This window comes from Epargyreus clarus, unplaced genomic scaffold, assembly GCF_041222505.1.
Source record: "Epargyreus clarus isolate Ecla_fem2 unplaced genomic scaffold, WU_Ecla_fem_2.2 ptg000008l, whole genome shotgun sequence".
Taxonomy (NCBI): domain Eukaryota; kingdom Metazoa; phylum Arthropoda; class Insecta; order Lepidoptera; family Hesperiidae; genus Epargyreus; species Epargyreus clarus.
In genome coordinates, this window is record NW_027332216.1 from 15,892,345 (window position 1) to 15,917,329 (window position 24,985).

Below are 24,985 nucleotides of genomic sequence, written 5' to 3' on the forward strand. Positions count from 1 at the left end.
GTGCATTGTATGGTTTTGAAGGTGGTAGAACCTTTTGTGGTTTCACTCCGGCGGCACCATCGCCACACATATTTCTGCCTCATAAGCGTTGAACGCTGCTGTGTTTTGGATAGAAGGGTCTGGTAAGGGTGACATACTTTTCGACAGGGGTAGCGACGCAACCGGGGCCGATATTTAATCCTGTCTGGGTTCGATTACAGAAGTCCACGGGCGGAAGTGGCCACTTACCATCAGGTTCCCATATTACAAATGAAATGTGTGACCTGTGCGGCTTGACGGAGCAGGGCGTGAAGGTGTAGCGCGCGAGCAGGTCGACGCAGGTCTCGGTGAGCTCCACGTGGAAGGCGGCGGGCGCGCTGGCCGCCGCGCCGCCGCCCGACAGCGGCGCGCGCGACACCGCCTTCGAACCCTGAACACGACGGGATTCAACATTTTGAAAATTACTTTTTTAAACGCAATGTTTTTTTTTTATAAAAACGACATTGTTCGGATCAGGGCTTCCTATAAAAACCACAAGAAGCGACGAGTGATTTCGCGAGAGGCTCCTAGCTTCTAAAAGTTGATAGCATGAATGACAATAGTAATAGTAATTAACAAAGACAAATACTTGACAGCAAATAATTGTTTAATATCAATCTAGCTAAATACAGATATACGAACCACACTAGAGCTGCGTTGCCTGTTAGACGAATCTTCGTTAGCCGACGTCTGTGGGAAGTTGTTCGTCTTGTAATGCATCTGCTCCTCAAACGGCATTATTATATAATTGTGCAAACCCTGTCAAACATATTTCCTTTAATAAATAAATTCTGGATAAAGATACATGATACGACAGAACTAAAAATCCTAAAAGAACACTCATTAAATTAAACTATTAAATTACGTAAAATAACCTAACTAGGTTACTTTACAAAACAATGGTATGTATGTTCTTGCATGGAATGCGTTATAGATTATCTATAACGCATTCCATGCAAGAACATACATACATATTTTTTTGTTTCTGGAAACTCTATATGATTTGTCTCCTTCAACGTGAGGACAATTTAATTTCGAAGTTAACATGTACTTGTGCGTATGTAACTCACGTGTATGATGAACCGCACGAAGTTGCGCCGGTAGGAGAGGCGGCACTTGAGGAACCAGGCGGCGATGACGTGGTGCGCCAGCGACACCACGTAGTGGTTGTAGCGCGAGGGGTTGGTGTAGGGCAGCAGGATCGCGAACACCGACATGTACTGGTCCTCCACGAACGACGCGAACACGCGCGGCAGACGCGTCAGCGCTACACGCACACGGGGATACAAGTTTATATTCTGGACTTTTATTATTACTAGTGGATAGGCACACGTTCGGCGTAAATCTTGCCGGATTGTAAGTGATAATGAGCCCTAAGATATAGCATTTATCCATTTTAAAATTTTTATTACTTTTATTACTTTTAAAATGTGTTTTTTTTTTACTTTTAGAATGTGTGTTTTTAGTTTAATAATAAAAAAGTATTACATTTAAAATGGATAAACGGCCCAAAAGTATGCTTTGATTTACTACGACTTCGATGATGGATATGTCGTTAACATTGTTAAATGACACTAGTGTTGTTTTTACTCACTGGAGAGGAACTCGAGCATGGGGCTGGCGATGGCCTTGGTGTCTGATATCTTGGAGAGGTCCAGCAGCACCTCCGGCAGCATCTTCACCATGGTGTCGCGCGTCTCCAGCGTGAACAGCGTCAGCGCGTTGATGTACGGCTGCGGCGTTCTTAGCACTGGAATATGACGACAAATTTATGAAACTGTTTGTAGGATTATTTAAAGTTTGTAGAGTATATTCAAAAAAAGAATTAATGTAATCATAATATGTTGTACTTAAATTAAATATATATTAGTGACCGGCAATAATAAATAATACAATTTTAAATTACAATGAACCTTGTTCCGGAATGCTAGTAACTATATATCCGAGTAATGCTGGCCGCATACATTCGTTTTACTTGTTAGGTTTCCTGATCAGGATTTCGGATTCGATTTTCCGTAAGCCTTCCGCAGACATTCGGTTTTTTGTATTAAGATTTTTACCACCACTACTCCGAGTGACGCTTTCGTTAAAGCACGTCAACATGGATGACGACGAACTAATAGTAATTGCCTTACTACTGGCGTTTAGCATTAAAAAAAAGAAGTGTCGGTATTGGGAACATCCATTAAATATGCGCAGGATGAATGAGAGGCAGTTTTATCTTAAAAGAGCAAAATTACGAGCAGATCCAGAAGTATTCTTCAAATATCGTATATATATAAATATATATTTGAAGAAATCTATGCGCACAATATATTTCCGAACCGAACGTCGGATTTTTTCCGTACGAACGATAGTGTGCGGCAGTTAGAACATTTTATACGATATAAAAATAGCATTCAAGTTTCCAAATCCGGAAACCTAACAGGGGAAACGAATGTATGAGGCCAGCTTAAAAATGAGTAATCAGAGTACATATATTTATAGTATACCCATTCCATATTTGAGTAGGCAGCGCACGATGCGCTGCTGCGTCTGCGGCTCGAGCGAGGCGTGGTAGGGAGCCAGTGCGGCCAGCGCGGGCAGCGCCGCCGCGTGGAACTCCGACACGGGCAGGCGGCCGCCCGCCCCCGCCGCCGCGCCGCCCGCGCCCGGCCCCGCCCCCGCCGCCGCGCCGCCCGCCCCCGGCCCCGCCCCAGCGCCCGCGCCGCGCTCCGACACCTGCGCGCCGGACATCTTATGATGACACACCAAACGTTTAATAAAGAAAATTAATTTATATCGTTCATTAAAGGATATTGTTTGACGTGAATGGTGAATATGAATGAATGGTTTTGATGGTATTTTTTACGAATGTGAGCTGCATGTGTTTATAGATTAAATGGTGAATTAATAGTGATAATTATAAGTACATAGAGTTTTAATAAATGTCATGTTCGATTAAGGATTATGAGGAGAAAGAGAAGAAATTATGAGGAGCATAGCTTATAGCTTGTATAAATTTTAATCAATTTCAAAAAAATTAAATTCGTTGTTAAATTTCGGTGAAAATCTTTGTCACAGATTGGTCATTAATCTGTATACCCTTTCACCAAATTACAAAAGATCACATACAATCTACTAGCAAAAAACACTTTTTCAGTTACATGACAGTTACAGTATCTCAGTCAACGCTGGATCAATTCAGATGTGGTTGTGACGTGTCTCTCTATGTCGCACAGTGTGGCGGCAAGGTGTGTGTGTCTCACCATGTGGCAGAGCGTGGAGGTAGCAGTGTGTGTGTGTCTCACCATGTGGCAGAGCGTGGAGGTAGCAGTGTGTGTGTCTCACCATGGCGCAGAGCGTGGCGGCGAGCAGGTCGAGGTCGGCGGCGCGGCGGCCGAGCGCGAGCGCGCGCGCCTGCAGCAGGTGCGGCAGCGCGCGCAGCACGTGCGCCAGCACCGCCCACTCCGCCTCGCGCGTCAGCGCCGCGCTCAGCACGCGCGCCGCGCGCCCCGCCGGCACCACGCACGAACCCTGTGCACGACCACGCATCACATCACGAATTGATCTCAATCTAAATATATTCGTAGATATCGATATAAGGCGTGCTCGTTTCTGACTCCAAAAATTTATCAGATGACACATAAATCGCTATCGACACTTAGCGGCTCAAGTATTCAGTATGTTACATGGAACAGTATACAGGGTGAATTTTTAAAACGGGCCTTCAGGGCCAAATCCGAAACTATAACAATTAGCGAAATTTGCTGAAAGGAGTTACGAGGCCGATTTTGATAAAAACTAAAACTGCATCATTAGTTTTTTAAAATATTTTTTTCCTTAGCCAGGAATCGAACGAGTTCATTTTGAAAAAAATGACACCTCTATATTATTCCACTATCTGATAGTGTCGCTTATAAGGATCAAATTCTGGGAAGTAATGTTATGTGACAAATTAAAGGAAAAGGAAAATTTTGAAGAAAATACGTATTTTTCCATACATTGGCATACTAATCCTTAAGGATTATACATAACAAATGATTTATGTATAATTCTTCAGAAACAGACATAAGTCATACCATTGAAGAATTTGTTGGTTAATCAACTAATTATTCGATGTTATGACTATGACATACGGCTTAGTATGAGAAAGTAATAGTTTGGCAAATAAAATACCGCCGTTTTTAGGATTGATATTTTAATGAAAATAGATAACTGATTAAATAGTAAATTCTTATTGTTTGTTGATTACAACTTCGTTTCAACGTTAAATATGATTTTCTATATCTCTTTTTTTAGTAATCACTCGGATTTGACTCTAAAAAGTAATTCTCGCAAATTGTCAACTTTACATCTGTATTAAACGATACTCCGCCCATAGCAAGTAAATCTATTTTAATGGACGTAAAAATAACCTTAGCTAAGTCGGACATAAAAATATAAATTATTGGGAAACAAAACGTCCATTTCGAATGATTAGAAACATTGAGCCAATAAAAATGTTAATACACGAAATGTTTAAATTGATGAATAGCGGGAACTTAACTGCCAAATTAATATGAAAAAATATGTATTTTCTTAAAATTGAGGCTTTTCTTTTAGTTTGTCATTTATCATTACTTCCCAGATTTTGATCCTTATAAGCAACACTATCAGATAGTGGAATAATATAGAGGGTGCATTTTTTTTCAAAATGAACTCGTTCGATTCCCGGCTAGGGAAAAAGTTATTTTAAAAAAGTAATGATGCAGTTTTAGTTTTTAACAAAATCGGCCTCGTAACTCCTTTCAGCATTTTTAGCTAATCCTTATAGTTTCCGATTTGGCCCTGAAGGCCCGTTTTAAAAATTCACCCTGTATACATGATATAAATTTACAGTAATATGTTAACATACATAAAGTTCTCTAATTTAAGATTAAGGAAAAAATCTATCTATTGTACTAAATATAATAATCACTTTTGTTTATACGTGAAATAATTTCAAATGACACCATATCATACCATTTTCATCAAATCATTTTAAATGACACCATATTTAGAATATTATAAAATCGATTACCTCGAAATACAGGCTGAAGCTATTAACAGTGGCATTGGTAGTTAAAAGCGCAATTTAAAGGTATCAGTCAATTATTATTATATTTATATATGTTTATATTGTCCATTCAGTTAATTACATAAATATAGAAAAGGACAAAATAAGTAATCGCCAAGCTAAACACTACTGATACATTAACGACGTCACAGTATCCAACGTCAAAGTGACTCAGTTTTAACATGTGTAACACCTGTAAAGGTATCATTTTATTGGACTTTATGTATCGTTATTTAACCTATTATACTAAATGCTTTGCACAATAAAATAAATAAGTAAACAGATACGTGTTTGTGTGTATGGCAATATCCAGTTGTATATGTGTGTGTGTGTGTGTGTGCGTGTGGTTACCGGCGGCACGTCCTTGAGCGGCTGCGGCTGGTGCGCGCGCGCGGAGGGCGGCTCCACCAGCAGGAAGGGCGAGCACACGGGGCGCAGGCGCAGCGCCGCCGGCCCGCACACCGCCTGCCCGCTCGCGTCGTAGCAGAACCCCACGCAGTTGAACGCGTTCGCGCGCAGACCGAACAGCATGTCGAATATCTGCACACATCATAATTAAATAATGCAATAATTGGACACTCGCAAATAATACGCGGAATAACATGTTGAACGATGAGTATGTAAACGTTACGTACGAACATATATACGTAAACTTTTGATTGGCACTAAAAACATCTTCACTTTGCGGACAATTATAGAGTATGGATGTAAATATTGAACTGATCCACGTTCTTGCCCCGAACGTGCCAAATTTGAAATGAGCTTCTTTTTGAGGATTTACAAAGCACTTTGATATGGACCTCTTCAAAACAGGTGCAAAGCTCTCTTCCAAAGCCGGAGATAAACTGACATCTCTTCTAATGTTGTAAAAGTTCATAGACAAATAGGCTTTACCTAGGTACAGTCCGCGCTACTTGTTGCAAGCAGACGTAGTCATACAATTTTCCATGTCGAAGTGATTCATTTCTATATTCAGAGCAATTTTACGCGAATTATACTACACTTTTTTCATGTATATAGCAAATAAAAATGTAAATTATTTTACATTTCTGGGTAACCAGGGTTTAGCGTGTAACCCACCGCATGTCAGATAGTGATTGCTCCGTTAGGGTTGGTACAATATACCTTGATCCGGATGTCGGGGTGGTGGTGGAAGACGGCGGGGTGCCGGTAGTGGTGGTCGAGGTGGTCGAGCAGCACGAGCAGCGCGCGCGCGGCGTGGTGCGGCGGCGCGCGCAGCAGCTTGTCGTGCAGCAGCTCCAGCAGCCCGGCCGCCGCCAGCCGCACGTCCGCCGCCTCCGCCTCCGCCGGCAGCGGCTCGCCGCCGCACGTCTCGAACGGACGGTTCAGGATCTGTACAAACGTTATCCTCACGATAATTACCCTTCATATAAAAAATAGACAATTATTTAAGCGTTATTCAATCGTTGAGATATTTAAAAAAAAGATAGATTCTTTGAGATAACACTGACGAAGCTATAACTTGAAAAACTATGACAGATAGTATACTTCTTAGCAGTTTAAAAAATGCATACAACCTTTCCTACTAAATATTGCCGGGAATACATAAATAAGTGTGTAGTGAAAGTTTAGTAATAAATAATTTAACCTTTAATGCTCTAGGTCTATCACGAGGTTTAGAACATACCGTGATAAAATAAATAATATGTTAACGTCATGTTTTAGCAGTAAAGGAAAATATCCTACACGTTTAAAGTAAAAGCAAATGACGTATAAATTTCACATATATTTTTTAATTGATAGCAATATACACGATTTAGTCAGTGTCATGGCCCGGTATGCACTAAGGATCTAACTTTAAGCTCGTTACTCGTAAATCTGAGCCGGCATTCGCTCGCATGCTCGCTAGGTGTGGTGTAGGGCGGTACCTTCTCGAGCAGGTCGACGAGGTCGATGCAGGCGTCGGAGCAGCACATGCGCGCCAGGTCGGGGATGGCGCGCGCGGCGGCGGCCCGCAGCGCCGCGTCCGCGTCCAGCGCCACGCCCGCCATCAGCGGCGCGCCCACGCGCTCCGCCAGCTCCTCGCCGTGCCCGCACCTACACGACACATGTCGTTACGTATCAAATAAACCTCGTTTGGTTTATTGTAATCACTAATGCTGCTGCCTTTTTGTACATGCGATGTATACGTACGAGCATAGAGATAGGCTTCTTTCGATTTATCTAGTTAATTATTTTATTGATATTAATAGTTTTGTTGACCTATTATCTATGTATTTTATACCGTGTATATATTGCATTATAAAATAAAGTTTTCCTTTCTTCCTAATAGCGATTCCTACTCCGCTCGCCGCCCAGCCGCACGGTCGCCCGCTCCCAGCAGTGTGAGCGAGGTGGCACTGACCGGTTCCGTCGTATGAACGCGACGAGCTGCTGGAAGGCGTGCAGGCGCACGGCGCGGCGCGGCTCGTTGCGCACGTAGCGCTCGGCCAGCGCCAGCGCCGCGCCCGTCCACTCGCCGCCCAGCGCCAGCGACGCCGCGCGCGCGCTCACCAGCCGCATCGTCGACCACTCCTGATGAACGACCCCACAGTGTTAATATACACTCTTAATATAAAATCTACAACTTAATTAAATTTGTTTCGTATTACTACAACTTGGACTTTATGTATGTGTTACCTTATTGTGTGCAATTTAGCCAACGTACCACCATTTTTAAATCGTTTGATGAAGAAAAAAAAAAAATTTTAATCTTAAACAGTTAAAAGAAATAATAAAATTGATATCACTCGCTATAGGCAAAAACAATGTTAAAAATATTCAATATAAATTAAAAAAATCACAACTACAGTGAAAGAAGCGATTGAATGAGTGAATGACATACCGGCCGGTCGTGTCCGCAGCAGTCGATGAGGTCGAGCAGCGCGTCCACGTCGCCCTGGTACTGGCCCGCCTCGTGCAGCTGCTCGATGGACGTGATCAGCGCGTGCAGCCGCGAGTGGATTAGCTCGTTGGGCGGCTCGAACGACTCTGCAATTGTGCATGATGACAGTATTCAAGAATCAAATAATATATAATTTAAGTGAAAACAATATATTGAAAGGACTCTCAAAAATGCCCCAGTTTTAAAAAAAATCTTTAAGATTTATTATATTTTCAATAAAATAAAAGTGTAAAATACTGCAGTCGGCCATCTTGTTTGAAACGCTAATCGGGGTGGATGACCTCATTTTCGAGGTGTGTCACTGAAATGCTCAAACTTTTGTATGAGATGTCTTAAATGTGATGTCACCAACAAACACTATGGCACTCGCGAGCGTTTTTGCGCTTAATTCAAAATGGCTATAAAAATGAGTAAGTAGTATGTATAGTACACGCCAAACTGCTAGTCCGCTTTTAAGTTGTTGCGAGCAGGTGTAGTCATACAATTTGCTATGGCGACGCAATTCATTTCTATACTCGAAGCGGACTAGCAGTTTTACGCGGATTATACACCAACCAGGTTGGATTTGTTTTTGTATTATGTAATTTGATTTTTTTCATACCAACGTTTTACATTATTATTAAATAAAAATTACTGAATGATTTCGTGCGAATTTTATTTGAAAAATACCAATTAAAAAAGGCACTAATCCTGTAAAAAGGTGTCTTATACTTAGTTAAGAACGCTTTATATTCTAATGTGTCGATTTTATTAGTAAGCCAATAGTTTTGTGTTGTAAGTAATATCGCGTATATTACATACTTAGTAGGTAAGTACAATTAAGTTAGTCATAAGAAAAAAAATAAGGTAAATGAGTGGTACTGACTGTCCTGCAGCAGGATGGCGCGCACGACGGCGAGCAGCGCGTCCCAGGCGGCGTCGTGCAGCTGCAGCGGCGCGCGCGCCACCAGGCTCTGCAGCGCCACCACCACCTCGTACGTCACCACCGGCTGCCGCACGCGCAGCGCCTGACACACACGCACTTACATTAGCAGGGGGATGGTATGTGGTCACTGACATCTAATAGGATTAATCACTTATTTATACTATATCTATATTTATAACTAGCTGACCCGGCAAACTTTGTACCGCCTCAAAATCTATTTATAATGTATATTGCATGTAAAACATAGCCTATGTAATCGTAGATAATGTAGTTTTCGAATGGTGAAAGAATTTTTAAAATCGGTCCATTAATTTTTGAGCCTATTAATTACAACCAAACAAACAAACAAAGTTTTCCTCTTTATAATATTAGTGTAGATATTCAATGCACTTTAAGCGATTTTTCTTATAACTAATAACAAATTTAAAATAATTTTTAAGGTGTCTAAATATATTTAGAATATATTAGTTTCGTTATATTCAAAATATTCTATCTATCTATCTATCAGCCTTTAAAAGTCCACTGCTGGATATAGGCCTCTCCTAATCTGCGCCAATCCGACCGGTCTTGAGCCGTCTGCTTCAGGTCATCGGTCCATCTGGTTGGGGGCGTCCTGTACTCCTTTTGCCGATTCAAAATATTATATTTATAATATATAATGTTTAATCGAAGCATTAAGAAAACACATAAAAGTATTGGAATTGATATGAAATATATTCAGTCAATAAATATATGCATTGCAATAAAAAATAAGTATCGATTATATACTATAAAAATATCACGGGCTAAATAATACGTAATTCATATAACCATATGCCTTTTGAACACTATTATAAATTCAATGTTTATGTTTTCAAACTTACACTAATTCACAACACTATTATTTCTGTCATATACTCTATAATAAAGCTTTCATAATCGCACAGCAAAAAAAATCTCCTAATATAAACACAAATAAATAAACACTTTCTACACTCACAGCCCCACACTAGGATTCCCTGTGTCGTGGGTGCCATGGACACACACATAGACAAATACACAAACACCCAGACCCAGAAACAGAAATCTAAATTCATCAATTGGATATCTGTCTGGCCGGGGATCGAACCCGGGACCCTTTGCGCGTCAGACCGGTATAGTGGCCGCCCCGCCACGCGGGTCGTCTTCATATCATAATAAGATCCAGTTCGTCATATGTTGCACGACACCATCCACTGTGCAGTGTACCTTGAGGAATGCGGGCAGCACGGCGAGGAAGGAGACGTCGAGCTGCGGCACGCGGCGCGGCCCCCACAGCGCCATGTTGATGTAGAACACGGCGCCGCGCACCAGCCCCGCGTCCGCGTCCTCCGCGCCGCCGCCACTCTCGCCCTCCTCGCCCGCGCCGCGCAGGATCTCCACCATCTCCTGCAGCGCCGCGTACCCGATGTCCGCGCCCACCACGCAACGCATCAACTGGAATGGTATCACAGGGAACTTGAAAACAATGAACCATAATGAATCGTTATGATTGATGCCTTCGAGATGTGGTGCTGGAGGAAAATACTGCGAATATCCTGGACAGCTCACAGAACCAACGCTTCTATCCTACAAGAACTTGGAATCACATGTTGACTGTCAACCATCTGCCTCCACAGAATTTTTGAGATTTTCGGCCACATTGCTAGGAGAAGAGGCGAGAACTTGGAAAAGCTTCTGGTAACCGGAAAAGTTGAAGGCAAGAGACCCCGGGGGCGCAGTCCGATGCGTTGGTCTGACCAAATCCGCACAAATCTCGACACCACGGTATACAATGCTCTACACATAGCCGAAAATAGAGGCAGATGGCGCGAGATCATGAAGAGAAAGATGACTAATAGAGACCACGACCCTCAGCATTGAGGAGAACGATGCAAGGAGGAGGAGGAATGAATCGTTAATGATTGTAGCGTTATGTGGGTTGCTTACAGCCGAGTATCAAAATCAAAATCAAGTACTACCAACTAACACTATTAATATTATATTACAATAATTTTAAACATATACAAGAAGAACCATTAGTTTTTTTTTCAATCAACACAAGCCACTTAATAGTAAGTTGCCATTGCTGACTATAAACAGTTTAATATATTGCTAATTGGACTAAAGTCCTTTTTGCGATTAGTCTTAGATGGGTTGCTTCCTCTAACCATAGTAGTTTTTATTTACATGTGTCCTTTATGAACAGGCTTCAATTTTCAATACCTCTTGATATAATAATGTAAAATAAAAATAGGTGCGGCGGTGTTAAAATGATTTTACTAATTGTAAAAGTATTGAACCATACTTACTGTATGTTGTTAGATTATTTTTTTTTACTGGTACTATTAATCCACTCATCATACACACACACGCATTACACACAACAGCACGAAACATCCCGCAGGTGTCCATACCTTCCAGCTGTTCTGGCAGTAGTGCTCGAGGTTGACGGTGCGCGCCAGGGCCGCGACGAAGGTGCGCAGCGCGGCGCGCGGAAGCAGCGAGTACGACACCACCGCCTCCAGCAGCGACAGGCAGCCCTGCACCACGCCCTGCTCCGACGAGTACACGCACAGGTAGCACGCGTGGCTGCCCAACATAAACACTTCTATCAATACTGTGAACTACTTCAAGAAATCAGTGAAAAAAAAAATTGCAGCCTGCGTCATCAAACATTACCATCCAGAATAGGATAATAAATAGCACATAATATACGTTTCTACATAGTATTTTCATTGTAATATACAATGTACAATGTGAAAAAGAACCAAGCGGCACCTGTTTCATATATCTGCATATTTTATAGTATTAATTTATAGTATAGCATGAATTAAGTAATGAAAGTAATTTACTGATAGTTTAATATAATACAAAATGTTTATATAAGTTTATAACTCATCTGATTGATAAGGGTAGTACTTTAAATTGTAATATTGTAGGACATTACGCTCCTTTAAATAGGATACTTAGGAGTTACAACAACGTACATAACATAAATATAGGCAGTGAAAATTCATGCGACCCTGGGTCAAAACCAAACTCTGTTGATATCTTTTCAAATTCTCTAACATTGTTTAAAAAGTTAATTTCTGAAATAATTTAGATATATTTAAAGTTATCTTAATTTAAAGTTAATCTGTGTAAAGTAAGTGTGTTTATCTTGATGTATAGTCTTAAATTATTTAATAATATAATTAATTTATCGAATAATATAATAATAATAATTGAATAATATAATTAAATCAAACTATAATTTTTTATCGAATAATATAATAATAATAATTGAATTATATAATTTAATCAAACTATAATTAATTTAAATTAAAAATATCACATCATAACCTGTATTCTCAATGTTGATGTTATTTAATTTGTAATCATGTTGTGAGTTAAGTTATCAGGAATGTATAGTTTTTTGAATATTGTTATTTTTTTACATTTTTTTTCCTAATAGCATTTTAGAATATAACTATAAAATATTGTTTAGTATGTAGTTGCTCAAGCTGTTCGCACCTGTAATTGAGGTGGCACTTAATTAAATATCTCAATGTTTTATCGAAATAATTTGTATGCATCAGTGTTCACCTTGTTGGTGCGACTTTTTAATAAATAAATAAATAAATAAATAATGTAAGTCAAAAATTTGAAAGGTATTATGTACGAGACGTACTTGACAATCCCGTGAACGATCTCCTCATCTAAATAGACAGCATTAAACTTGACTACATTGATCACAAGTTGCACAAACTCAATGATGAGCGTGGGGTTCTGCACTCCCGGCAGCCACTCCAGGATAAATGGACCAATCTGAAAATAACAATATCTGAAAATAACTTGTCAATAAAATTAACCTATGAAAAATAAAATAAAATTCTATAAATATACATTGAAAGATATAATGTAAGTAATAATATGATAATATTAAAAATGTTTACTATATTTTACAGTTAATTTCATCTACATAATCCCAAGCATGTTATATTGTCTTTTAATTACAGGTATTAATTAAAACAGAAATTATTTTGTAACACATTGTAGCTTCATATGTAAATATAATTGAAATATGTAAAAAAATAATTGCACCTACAGTGAGAGTATTTAGTTACTCATACTAACACAAATTGATTGTTATCTTACATTAACACAATTAATATCATAGTATGCAACAATAGAATATGTTACATACCTATTGATCCCCATGGGAAACCTTTAACATGAGCATGTAACCTTGCATACATTGGATATAGGTGGCTATATTACTATAATATATGTTGGCTGTTTGCTAAGATGTTTTTGGTAAGAGAAACTACATTGTACTATTGTGTCCTACACATGGTGATTTGAGTTCCCCAATCACTGTAAGTTACGTATGGAAAAACCTTTTTCTGCACTCCTTCCTGTAGTTCTAGTCACTAAAAATATTTTCAAGGTCATGGAAACATCCCACTAAGTGTTCAATTTTATTCTTAATCATATGACAAAAGTATATGATTTGAAATAAACTGATCAGGATTAAATTATTAGTAATATAACAAACAAGATTCCACAAAAAAATGGTATTGCTCTTCTCACCTGTTCTTCGAAGCAGTTGATATTCTTTCCGGTGTTGGTAAGTGCATACAGCAGCTTGAACCTTAGTTGGTAGTCTTCAGGTGGGTGGTTCGGGTGCGTTTCTCTCAGGTACTTGAAGAGGATGGTTCTCATCATGAGGAGTTCTGCCGGTCCCTCCGCTATGCACCGCAGCAGCCCCAGGGCTGCATGGCGTGCCTCTACATTCTGATCGTTGAGTAGGTCTCGCGTGCATCCCCAAATCTTTTCAACAACACCCTGAAAATTGTGGAAATAATAAATTAATAATTTAGATTTAGAATTGCTTTGTATATGATTTTTTCTATACAGTAGTAAATGAGTACCGCATCCATCATATGTTTGTGTTTAAAGCGATCTATGAACATGTACAATCAAAACATATAAGACTAGTTGTTCTAAGGTAAGCTACAGATGCATTGCTACCCTTGAAGGATATCTGAGGATGTCTCATAAAAGTATGTTTCCCTTACAACTCCTTTAAAACCAGAAAAAAGCAGTGCTTAATGCTATTCTTCCACGTTTGGAATGATATAATACAATTATTTAAAATAGAAGTCAACACAATTCATTTACATTAATAATAAATGTAAAGTATACAAACAATTCAAGGTATGTTATCTATAAATAGACAATAAATAAATTAACAGCAAAAAATGATAATGCATTTGAAACATTTTTTTTGTCATATAAAAATAATGGCAGTTTTTATCAGTGACTTGATTGGCCTCATTTAAACTGGTTTTATAATGTGCTTGTTGCATTATGTGACTAAATTTATTTACAATTTAAACATTTATATTGATTTCCCGAGTAATATTGAAATGTATATTTATAAAACATTGTGTTTACATATCTATTTTTGATGTAGTTTGTTATACCATGTGTTACTATGTATATTTTATACATGTTTTGTAAGAATGGCAATAATAGTATAAGATTTGCTACATGACTTTCTCAGGAAGGCACAAGTGTATTTCTGTATGTATATCCAAAGACACTCAATTTCAGATTTACATGAAAAAACCTAAGTGCAATATATATACCTACTAGCTGACCCGGCAAACGATGTGTTGCCATATAAATAAAAAAACATTAGGGTTGTACTACCCCTAACATTTAGGGGGATGAAAAATAGATGTTGGCCGATTCTCATAGATACCGGATAAGCACAAAATATTTCATCAAAATCGGTCAAGCCGTTTCGGAGGAGTATGGCAACGAAAACTGTGACATGAGAATTTTATATATTAGATTGTTTGTCATTTGTTAGTGCTATCTGAGAACAAGTTTTATTTACATTTAAATGTGTGAAAATTTATCTACATATAGCTACATGTCAAAGGTACAACATGCAATGAAGTAAAAGTGCTTACTGCTAACAATATTTTTAAGTTATCAAAATTTCAGTAGTTCTCAATTATCAACAATTAACGAAAGAAATGTAATGTAAATATAATATGTAACATGACATAAATCTAATTAACTTAAATAATAACTAGATGATGAAATTCTTGTAGCATCTTACACATCACTTGCAACAGTTCTTCAAAAGATCATTTAGTTCAAAGCATATAGGATTTTAAATGTATATTACTTGCATGTAGCATTTGGCTAATTGAATAAAATATACTTTGTGTACCCTAACACATAATTATCTTACCCTAACAAATAACATTGATTATTATTGCTGTTAAAAAGATAAAAACTTAATAGTTTCTACAGAAAAGATATCCCATATTGTAAACTTTCTTATGTTGTGAGTGCCATGGACACACAAAGACAAATGCACAAACATCTAGACCTTTGGGTTTGGATGTAGGTTCAATCCCCGGCCAGACAGATCCAGACAGATGTCTGGCCGGGGATTGAACCAGGACATGCTGTTCGATTGTTATAGTGACGACTTCACAATGTGGGACATGAATACTGTTCACACATGGTGGAACAAAAAAAATCAAGACATTTTTTATACACACCAAATTAAAAATCAACAGTTCGGTTGCAACTAAACTAGGAGAGAACTATTCACATCTTGCATCAAAGTATTAGTTCAACCAAATTGGTTGTAGCACAAAAACTGCATTTAATACACAAAATACAATAGCGTAAGATTAATACTTATTATCACTTCAAAATAGTGTAGTTTCTTTACAACCTACAATAACTTGACATGGATATTTGTTTGTGCACATTAGCTATAATGGAATTTCAACAAATAATTGCACTACATTTAACTCAATCATACATAATCAAAGTAACATTTGTCATAGTAACAATAGATCAACAACAATATGTTCATAAAGAATTCAGAATGTATGCGTAATGAGAACAAAGAACTATTGTCTTATGAAAAGGATAAGAAATGGAATTAACTTGTTATGACATATTTGAGTGGTGTGTTTTGGTTGAGGGTACAGAGGAGTTATGTGTGAAGCAGCCAGTACTGACCTCCTGGACCCTCGTGTGGAGCACCCTGTCGCTGACCTCCCTGATGGCTCGCAGTCGGCGGTGCAGCGGCGCCTCCGCTCCCAGTTCTCGCCGCAGCTCCGTCGTCACCACCAACTCGTTCTGGCCCGCCAGCGGCGCTGCTGCCGCAAACCAAATCGCATTACACAACTACCACAGCACTGTCCTACCGCCCTACGCCAACAAAACGACTCATTAAAGCAGCAATATGCAACAATGTCGACACAAAAGAAGAATCAACCGAGCGACTCGCCGGCTCCGTTCAATCGGAGCGATTTACGGGCCGGCTGTCATCCTTTTCCACCGAGCGGAGAGTTTGCTCCGAGCGTACGCGATTCAATACATATTGAATTGGATACAAGACGGCTAGTTATACGTACCCGATGGCCCCTTCTTGAAGAACACTTTCAACTTCTCTTGAAGGGACTTTGTGTCCCTATCTCGCGAGCTCATCGTGCCGCCGCACCGTCGCTCGTCACCTCCCGGTATTACACTAAATCTAACGGCTAGGCGCGGCGATTACCTATGCGTATGGAATTGGAAATAAAAACACATATTTGTTAAAATTATTCTCACTACCGCTCTGCTTTGATATTCACCATCTGACAGCTTGATTGATAGCCCTCCCTCTTTACAGCTGACAGATATCTGTTCGATACACCGTGAAGTTATCTCAGTTTTTTCCTCGCACCAGAGTGAAGTTAGCTTATGCTCTATTACAGCTCGGAAATATTACTTTCCATGTTATTTTGCCGCGATTATTAAAATGACAAACATGGAATATTTTAATGTACAAAAATAGTTCCATAGTATTAACATGATAATGAAATGAGTAAATAAAATTATGCCGCATTGTTTTCCGAACGAATATGGCGCTAGGAAGTTGGTAGTGATACCATCTGAAAAATAGATTTATTTTATTTATGCTCCTCTAACCTCAGATAATATATTATATTTACTCTGAGTGTACAACAGATACACAAATATTATTATTTTTTTTTAAACTAGAACATATTTATTAAAATTATAGTAAATCAATTGAACAACTTAATACTGAGAATATTTCTTTTTTAAACTAATTTATAGCTTGAGCGGGTTTATCAATAATCAAATGAAATCAATTAAAGAAATATATCAGTCATAATGACTTAAATAAAAACACAAGGAATATTAGATTTTTTATATATCATTTTCTAGCTACCTTGGCTTATCGCTGTATTTGGGGATCATGTATGTACTAATTATTTGTCATATACCTAAGCATATTATTCAGTTATGTATTATCTATCCAAGCAATGTATAATCTCAATAAGTATATACCTAGGTAACTTACCTACCTAATTTACTTGCAAAGTATTCTCAAATCCCCGTAGTACTTTTGTTTGAGTACGTAATTATATTCTGTGTCCTAAATGCACAGTCTGGTTAAAAATGCAGGCAAACAAGGCAATTTTGCCAGCTTGTTGACAAAGCAGCATAGTAGCGTGACCCATATAACGAGTTTCCGTTCAAAACAAAAGAATAGGTAAAACACTTAACCTACTTGACTAGGTACAGCTTCAAGTTTTTTAATTTAAGTAAATAATTTTATACTAGTCCCTATGAGGGAGATAATGTCAATAAGCGACCCATGGATTTAATATAAAAGTATTTATCACATTTGAGTATTAAAATAATTAGCATTTAACCTGATAGTAAGAGACAACTGCCGTTTATGGATATACATAATTATAATCAACACCATATAGGATTATGAAGTCGTATATACATACATACATAAGGCGCGATCATAGATATATTACTCTACTGGGCGCGATACTCCGGTGGTAACTATGTTTGATCGCGTCATATAAACGTCTCTTTTACCACACTCTTCAAAGCAAAATGTAACAGCACTGAACACTTGTTCTTAGGCGTAGAAAGCGTGTAGAATTGAATTAATAGAATTGGCTTTAGAAACCTTTAAGCGGAATAGAGTCATTTCCCTAAGCTGTTCTCTACAGTCTCTACAATTGAAGAAAATCTACATTCGTTACATTCGGCTGATTCATCTTTATATGAGGCGTCACCATAAGCTTCAGGAATAATAAAAGGAATGAAACTTGTTTTTTTGCAATCAAATAAAATTACTATTTCCTATGGTGTAATTATACATCTGTCGGTAGGACGATCCCAAAAGGAATATTTGAAGGAAGGAAATAACACTGAATGACATTCATTAGTTAGTGTAAGGATCGTCCCGGCAGCGGATGGGCTAACGAAGTCATTGTGCGGCTCGTATTACTGTCGCCAACAGATGATACGCTCTGAATTTATCTGTGTAATCGTACGATTTAGGTACCTTTTTACATACATATGATGTAATATTTTTGTGAGCTGAACGCGTTTATGTGCCCAAGTGCCTACACTTAATTTAAACCTGATCTAGAGTAACTCCATGAGTTAGGGCTTTTTTCCTATCACCTGGATTTATGTTCGAATGCGTGCCACTAAAATTCCATCGTTTCATCGATACTTTTCTGTCCGGCGTGCCATACGGACGCGGGTGGTGTGTTAATACACGCGGGACAGCAAATCGGGTCTTACATAAGGCCAATACTTGTACTTATTAAAAATAAGTAAAACGCCTAAAGTTTTCTTATGGCAAAATATATGTATTACTATTACCTATGTATAGCTAATCGGCTTCATTCGAAAGTTGGCTCTATACAAGTATATTGACGACTGTCTGCAGAAATATCTATTTCAGGCTAGTGAGCCAGAAAAGCCAGGATTTATATCAAAATACTCAACATACATGTATATAAAAACTGATTGATGTAATGAATTCATTAGATACCTACATAAACAGTTACTAACTAATAAAACACGACAATTACACACGTTTCACATTGGAATACTGGAAACCAATGACATGAATTAGCTGTTCCAGGAGCGTCAAAGAAGATAGCCTAACGACGGCTTTGTGCCGCTCGAATTAGTAACACGAATAGACGGTTGCCTCATAGTCCCAACATCTCATTATTTTACGTAAACAACGGGTCAATGAACTTCATGTTTTTCATGGAGTCGTGACTTTTAGATGATGATGGAACATTGTGTGATCTGTAAATTGTTTTCTGTTTAAAAATATAAATAGATTGAATTCTTAAGTACCTAAAGACTGGCTGTATTTATTTCATAGTAGGTATATAGGGGACATTTTCATTTTTAGTTAACGATACGATTGAGTTTAATCTACACAAACCTTATCTATCTTTATAACCATATTTAAAGGAAAAGGTAACCTGTGTAGACCCAAAGGTTTGTATGAGATACATAGGTAGGTACCTACTTATGACATCATCAACCTACTTGCCCGATAGATCTTTTCTTTTGATTTAAGTAAAGATTTGGGAAACACACATCTAACAGTAACATTATCTATCTCTAGTAGCTTTTTATCTTGGGATCTTGGTTTCTTGAGGCCGAGAGTGTCAGAGTGATTAAGGTCTATGCATTTTAACGTGACCTTACTTAGTTAAGATATTATTACTGAAGATATTATTACTGATGTTTTCGACGGCTTAGGATTTTTATTTATGTAACATTTTTCGAAGAGGTTCATTGTGTATTGTCGATATTGGGGGATTTGTAAAGATCCTGAAATAACGACTATTTGACAGGCAACGTATTGTTTGCGCTGTAGAGCCAATACAGGCGGCTGGAAGGCGTTCAATTTGCGCGGGTGACGAGGGTCGACAATGCGAGCTCACCTGTGACCTGTGACCCTCACTCTTTGCCCGATGCCGATTTATTGACAGCTCTGTTATAATCTTATTAACTTCATACTGTTATTGGGCTACAATATTTTATCTACTCTATGATATTTTCTTCACTTAACTTCTTAAGGTGTTAAGGCAGATTGTATCTGTTTACGATATTCCTAATGAAATAACGAGTACAACTTCACCCTACTCTGTGCTATGTTATATGCCCTGTGCTATGCTTAAGTTTAATGCTTATGCTTAGCTTAAATTAAAGTATGACATTCATAAGGCGACTGTTGTCGAGAAGTAGTATGAGAAGCATTATGTTATGTCGCTTGACAAGCAACATATCGCGGCACACGTCCTCGGCGCGACGCAGGCAGCGACGGGCAGCGGCAAGCAGCGGCAGGCAGCGGCGAGGCGTTCAATTTGCGCGCGGTTGACGAGGGTCTACAATTTGCGCTCACCTGCGACCCGCGCTAAATACCTGCCTGACGGGGATTTATCGACAAACACATAATAGCCTCACGTCTACTACCCACAATGAACCCAAATATCTACATACTGAAGTAATAATAACGTCAAACGTTTATTTGCTTTTCTCGTACTATTTATTTAATAAAAAATCCCGAGTTTTTCTATACGCATGCTTTGATAGAATCAAATACATACCTATAAATAATAATTAATACAAGCCTAGATGTATCTTAATTTAATTTAACTGACACAATTTAAACCAAAATATTATAATGCACTTTACAGAAAACATATAAAAGGAACAGACGCGCAAAGGGTCCCGGGTTCGATCCCCGGCCAGACAGATATCTAAATGATGAATTTAGATTTCTGTTTCTGGGTCTGGGTGTTTGTGTACTTGTCTATATGTGTGTTCATGGCACCCACGACACAGGGAATCCTAGTGTGGGGCTGTGAGTGTAGAAAGCGTTTATTTATTTATTATATAAAATAAATTCACTTGTTCTTTATAAAGGACATAGTGAAAATCCAGATTTTCCAGAATTTTTTTTTAATTATTTTTTCGATGCTAAGCCTTACTAAAGAAATGCACTATAAAAGTTTCAATAAAAATGTCGCAAAAAAGTTTCTCTGGAACTCTGGAGGTTAAAATAATAAAAGGCGATTTCTCCTTTATTTGGTAATTGGCATTTATTTATTGATATAACCTTTTACGAGTTCTCTACATACGTAATTATAAGTCTACACGAATATCAGAAATACATATGTTTTAAATCTTAAGTATAGCAAATGAGTTTGTGAGATAATGAGCTTACAAGTTTAATTTAATTTTCTTTCGTCGACTTCTGTCTTATATCATGAACTTACCTAACTTCATCAATAGATGTCGCTGGGAGTTAGTAAATCAATTTGTCTGACATATATTATTTTATTGTGAAATCTTCAAAAAATGTTTAAGCGAAGATCCATTGGTTTGTGGTATTTTCAATAACTAAAAAACTGTTAGAAACCCACAATACACTTGAGGAGTTGTAAAGTAAAGGAATGTTCTAGGTGTTTCTTCTAATATAATAATATTTTCGATCACTAATAGGAACTGATCGAAGAATAATATACATAATTTGTATAATATCAAACATTGTAATAAACCATGAGAGGTAGGTACTTAAGTACTCTTTACAATATAGCTTGTAAATAACTAAGCATAGGTTCAGTTTATTAGGTAGGTAGGTACATTATTTTCAATTGTGGGTCGCGTAGGTAGAATGTGTTTTTGTGACTGCATGATGGACAATAACGCTAGGTGCACGCAAACGAGCAATTGGCAACGTTTGATATAATTTTTTACTAACTTATCATTAATTGACTGGATTTTTTGTGTATCATTTAAACTTTAGTGTAGGTCATTTTCTATAAGTCCTATAAAATGTGTTATGTGTGTGTTGACGTGTTATTGAAAGATATTTTTTAAATATTGCCACTCTTTTCTATTCGGTTGTCGTGGTTGTGTAAGACCGCTAGAATTTTTACTATTGGTAACATACTTATAACTGGTATATGAAGGTGGTAGAACTCATCGTGGTACAACCGTGGTAGTCGCGCTTGGAATTGAAAGATATAGTAAGAGTCAAATTAATATTTCGTAGTACACTTCAGTTACCAAAGCATTTGTGACTGATTCCTGGTGGAGCTTTTCATTACGTGGGATAAATTATAAACAACTATTCGTGGAAAGAGGTCATTTAAGACATGGACTGTACGCTCGACTTCTACTTCAATTTTATACTAAGAAAAGATCTTGAAATGATTAAAACGAGTACAATAAGACGTCTTTGTTGGAAGGACATAAACAGTGTAGGCATGTCGACGAAATTAAAGAGCCACTCAATAAAGATCAAGTGCGGAGGTCCTTGTCCAATATAAAACCCATTTACTATAAATCATTATTAGGAGACCGTTTGAGCCTCTTCCTTATATTTGCTGTTCCCTTTATGGGGATCGTCTACAATCAATGGCCTCTCCATTCTCTGCCATTTAAAGTTAAGTAGGGACCCCATTAAGTATGAGTTATGAAAGTTTTAAGGTAATAAAAGGTACAGGGTATATATTATTATAGATTTTCTTTAGGTAAGATACTCTGTCATCACTTGAACCATCATGACGTGGCCTTTTCTATCATCAAACGCAGTAAACACCTATGTTTTATTTAGATTATCTAAACAATGAAAAGTCACCCAGACTTTGGGAGGTATGTCAAAAGTGCGATTTGTATTCTAAAACATTGTTAAACACATAATTCTACGTACATTTTATAACGTTATAATATCGAGTATCAGTAAACAGTTTAAGTGGTTAATTCTGTATAGATACAACACAATATCGATCACGTTACCACTATTTGTCACGGCGGAGGTGCTGGCACCGTGATTAATGCATCTTGAAGCGACGCGGCTAATAGTGAGTTCAAGGAAAATGGGTTAAATTGTTTAGGAAAATTCCCCCTTCGACGTTCTTTGAAGTTCTCGTTTCAGATTGGTCGGAATTTTGATCGACGAGCCATTACGTGGAAAATTATAATAGAGCAGGTGATCAAATTATTAACAAAAACAAGAACGAAATATATTTATTCTATTTTATTTAGACACAAAGTTTATTTAAAGTATAGAATTACGGTCGATGTTACAATTCACCTTTTATAACCAAATCCGACGAATCAGAAACACAGCTAGTGGATACATATTTATAATTAATGCAATTAGGAAAGTTTTATCAAAAAATTGCACAATCTTAGCGAATAACTTAATAATAAACCCTTAGAGCAAAGTCTAGACTACATTTCAATAGAATTCTAGTCCACTAGATCAATCTAGTTTTTTATCGATGTCTGATTACCTACTGGCACAGTAGTCTTCGATATTACCTTATAATCAATGCAAACAAGAAGGAATATTAAGTAATTTCTTTATCCTTCCTACTTACCCCGGAGCATCCGTGCACGAACGAGGTGCTAAATGAATTTCAGTCACCCGTAAATTTGCGAAGGCCGATGCGTTTTTACATTAATAAATTCACGAGTCAATACCGCCACCTGGAAAAATAGGTCAGTTACCGGCTAAATCAATTTTGTCGGCTTAACTCAATAACTCCTCCGTCTGTAATGGGATTTCCTGATGAATCAGGCCATATGCCGGATCAACGACGTCGACACAATCGACGGGTTTTCCTCTTGTCACAACGTATTTCGGTATCTTTTTTGTTATGCAGGCTTGATGAAGCTTTGCATAATTTTGTGCTTGATTTCATTCATTGCAAGGGAGCTTTTATGAATAAAAAATTAGAGATACCATCAGATATCTCCCTCACACCCGCTTTCGCGTACAGGTAAAACAAGGACTTCGTACAATGTTATTTACCATTATATTTTGCAAAAGAAGTGGTTATAAATTGAATTTAAATACCTAACAAAATTTATCATGGTAATATCAGAAATATCATAATTCATAGGAGAGCAAATTATAACTATAGTAGTATTCTTTGTTTTTCGGATTATTCTGTTTATTTAGCTTAGGTAACATTTGTTTAGTTAGTTTATTTTTCAAATTGTAATATACACAATTAAATGTTTTACCCATAACAACGTTTGACTTGAAAACAAACGAGTTAATCGGTTAAATTAAGTGATAGGTCGGCATCCTGTACATTCTTTGTGAGTAACGTCAATATAAAAACCATTACGGGTGGAATATTAGGTATTTATCCAAGGGATAAGCGCGGAGCCGCCGCGCCTCGAGGCGTTACAAAAGTCGTAAAGAATAAAAGGGAATTGTAAGCCCATAATGCAAAAAGTACTTAAGTGATATACTTAGTCAAATAGAATTTTTTTTGCGGATAAAAAAATTAGGGACGCCAAGTGTGTCGGGAGAAAGTTGGAAAGTCCGCGCGAGTCACGAGTGACTCGTCTGTTTGCTCTCTGGATTCGCTCAACATTTTTTTTCCATTAAGCTCGATCTTTTAAGATGTCGATTATCCACTTGATGGCGTCGCGCTCTCCGCGCCGACATTATTTGCTCTCAGTTATAAAGACAACGTTTTGTTATTTTTTAATAGAACTTTCCATCTTGTATCTTTGAGGAGTTATTTACCTACTTTGTACCTAATATTGTTTAGGATTTTTTACTTAATTTAACTTATAAGTAATAACATTTTGTGGTTTATCGTAAGAACATCTACCAATTGCGTTTAAAGTATTACTTATGTCTTTATCAAAAAGACAATTGTCTATAGTCAGTAGTCACTGACAAGACAAATAAAATAATATCCGATATAGGTATTCAACATATATTTAAATGAATTTATTTACAGTTATGTATGCTGTCAGGGCTGGCGGTACATTTATTCTTCTGATAATCCTGTTGCTTCTCTATATTATTTTAATTTGCTTAAAACAAGAATCTGTGTATGAAATTCCGAAGAATTTAGAAAAATATTTAATGTACGACGAGTTACCTGTCAGTGAGGTCGAAGTTGATAAATTAAAACTAAAGGTAAAAGAACTGAATGAAAAACGTGAGGTAAGAAACTGGCGAAAGTTTGGAACAGTTCGAGCGCATACGACAGTCCTGGTGGTCCAAGTTCACAAAGATGTACGGCGGCTGCAGTACCTGATTGTGTCGTTGGCTCAAGTCACTTATATTGATTCAGTTTTATTAATCTTTTCTCACAGTTATTACAATGAATTCATGAATCGATTGATCGAAAGAATCAACTTTTGTAAGGTG

At 37.7% G+C, this 24,985-nt stretch overlaps 1 protein-coding gene across 1 annotated transcript in view; it reads right to left on the reverse strand.

The window, feature by feature from the left end:
* gig (TSC complex subunit tuberin) overlaps positions 1 to 16,639 on the reverse strand; it is a 34,811-nt gene extending 18,172 nt beyond the window's left edge. Inside the window, exons 1-18 of the mRNA XM_073076244.1 lie at positions 16,362 to 16,639; positions 15,964 to 16,100; positions 13,498 to 13,752; positions 12,596 to 12,732; positions 11,340 to 11,514; positions 10,153 to 10,380; positions 8,866 to 9,007; positions 7,941 to 8,086; positions 7,461 to 7,630; positions 6,985 to 7,153; positions 6,221 to 6,448; positions 5,447 to 5,635; positions 3,349 to 3,534; positions 2,511 to 2,739; positions 1,613 to 1,768; positions 1,089 to 1,285; positions 661 to 777; positions 264 to 409 (exon numbers count right to left, since the gene is read on the reverse strand). Coding sequence (XP_072932345.1) covers positions 264 to 409; positions 661 to 777; positions 1,089 to 1,285; positions 1,613 to 1,768; positions 2,511 to 2,739; positions 3,349 to 3,534; positions 5,447 to 5,635; positions 6,221 to 6,448; positions 6,985 to 7,153; positions 7,461 to 7,630; positions 7,941 to 8,086; positions 8,866 to 9,007; positions 10,153 to 10,380; positions 11,340 to 11,514; positions 12,596 to 12,732; positions 13,498 to 13,752; positions 15,964 to 16,100; positions 16,362 to 16,434 — 3,080 coding nt within the window. The 5' untranslated portion in view covers positions 16,435 to 16,639. The remainder of the gene's footprint in view (positions 1 to 263; positions 410 to 660; positions 778 to 1,088; positions 1,286 to 1,612; positions 1,769 to 2,510; positions 2,740 to 3,348; positions 3,535 to 5,446; positions 5,636 to 6,220; positions 6,449 to 6,984; positions 7,154 to 7,460; positions 7,631 to 7,940; positions 8,087 to 8,865; positions 9,008 to 10,152; positions 10,381 to 11,339; positions 11,515 to 12,595; positions 12,733 to 13,497; positions 13,753 to 15,963; positions 16,101 to 16,361) is intronic.
* Positions 16,640 to 24,985: the final 8,346 nt, after the last annotated feature.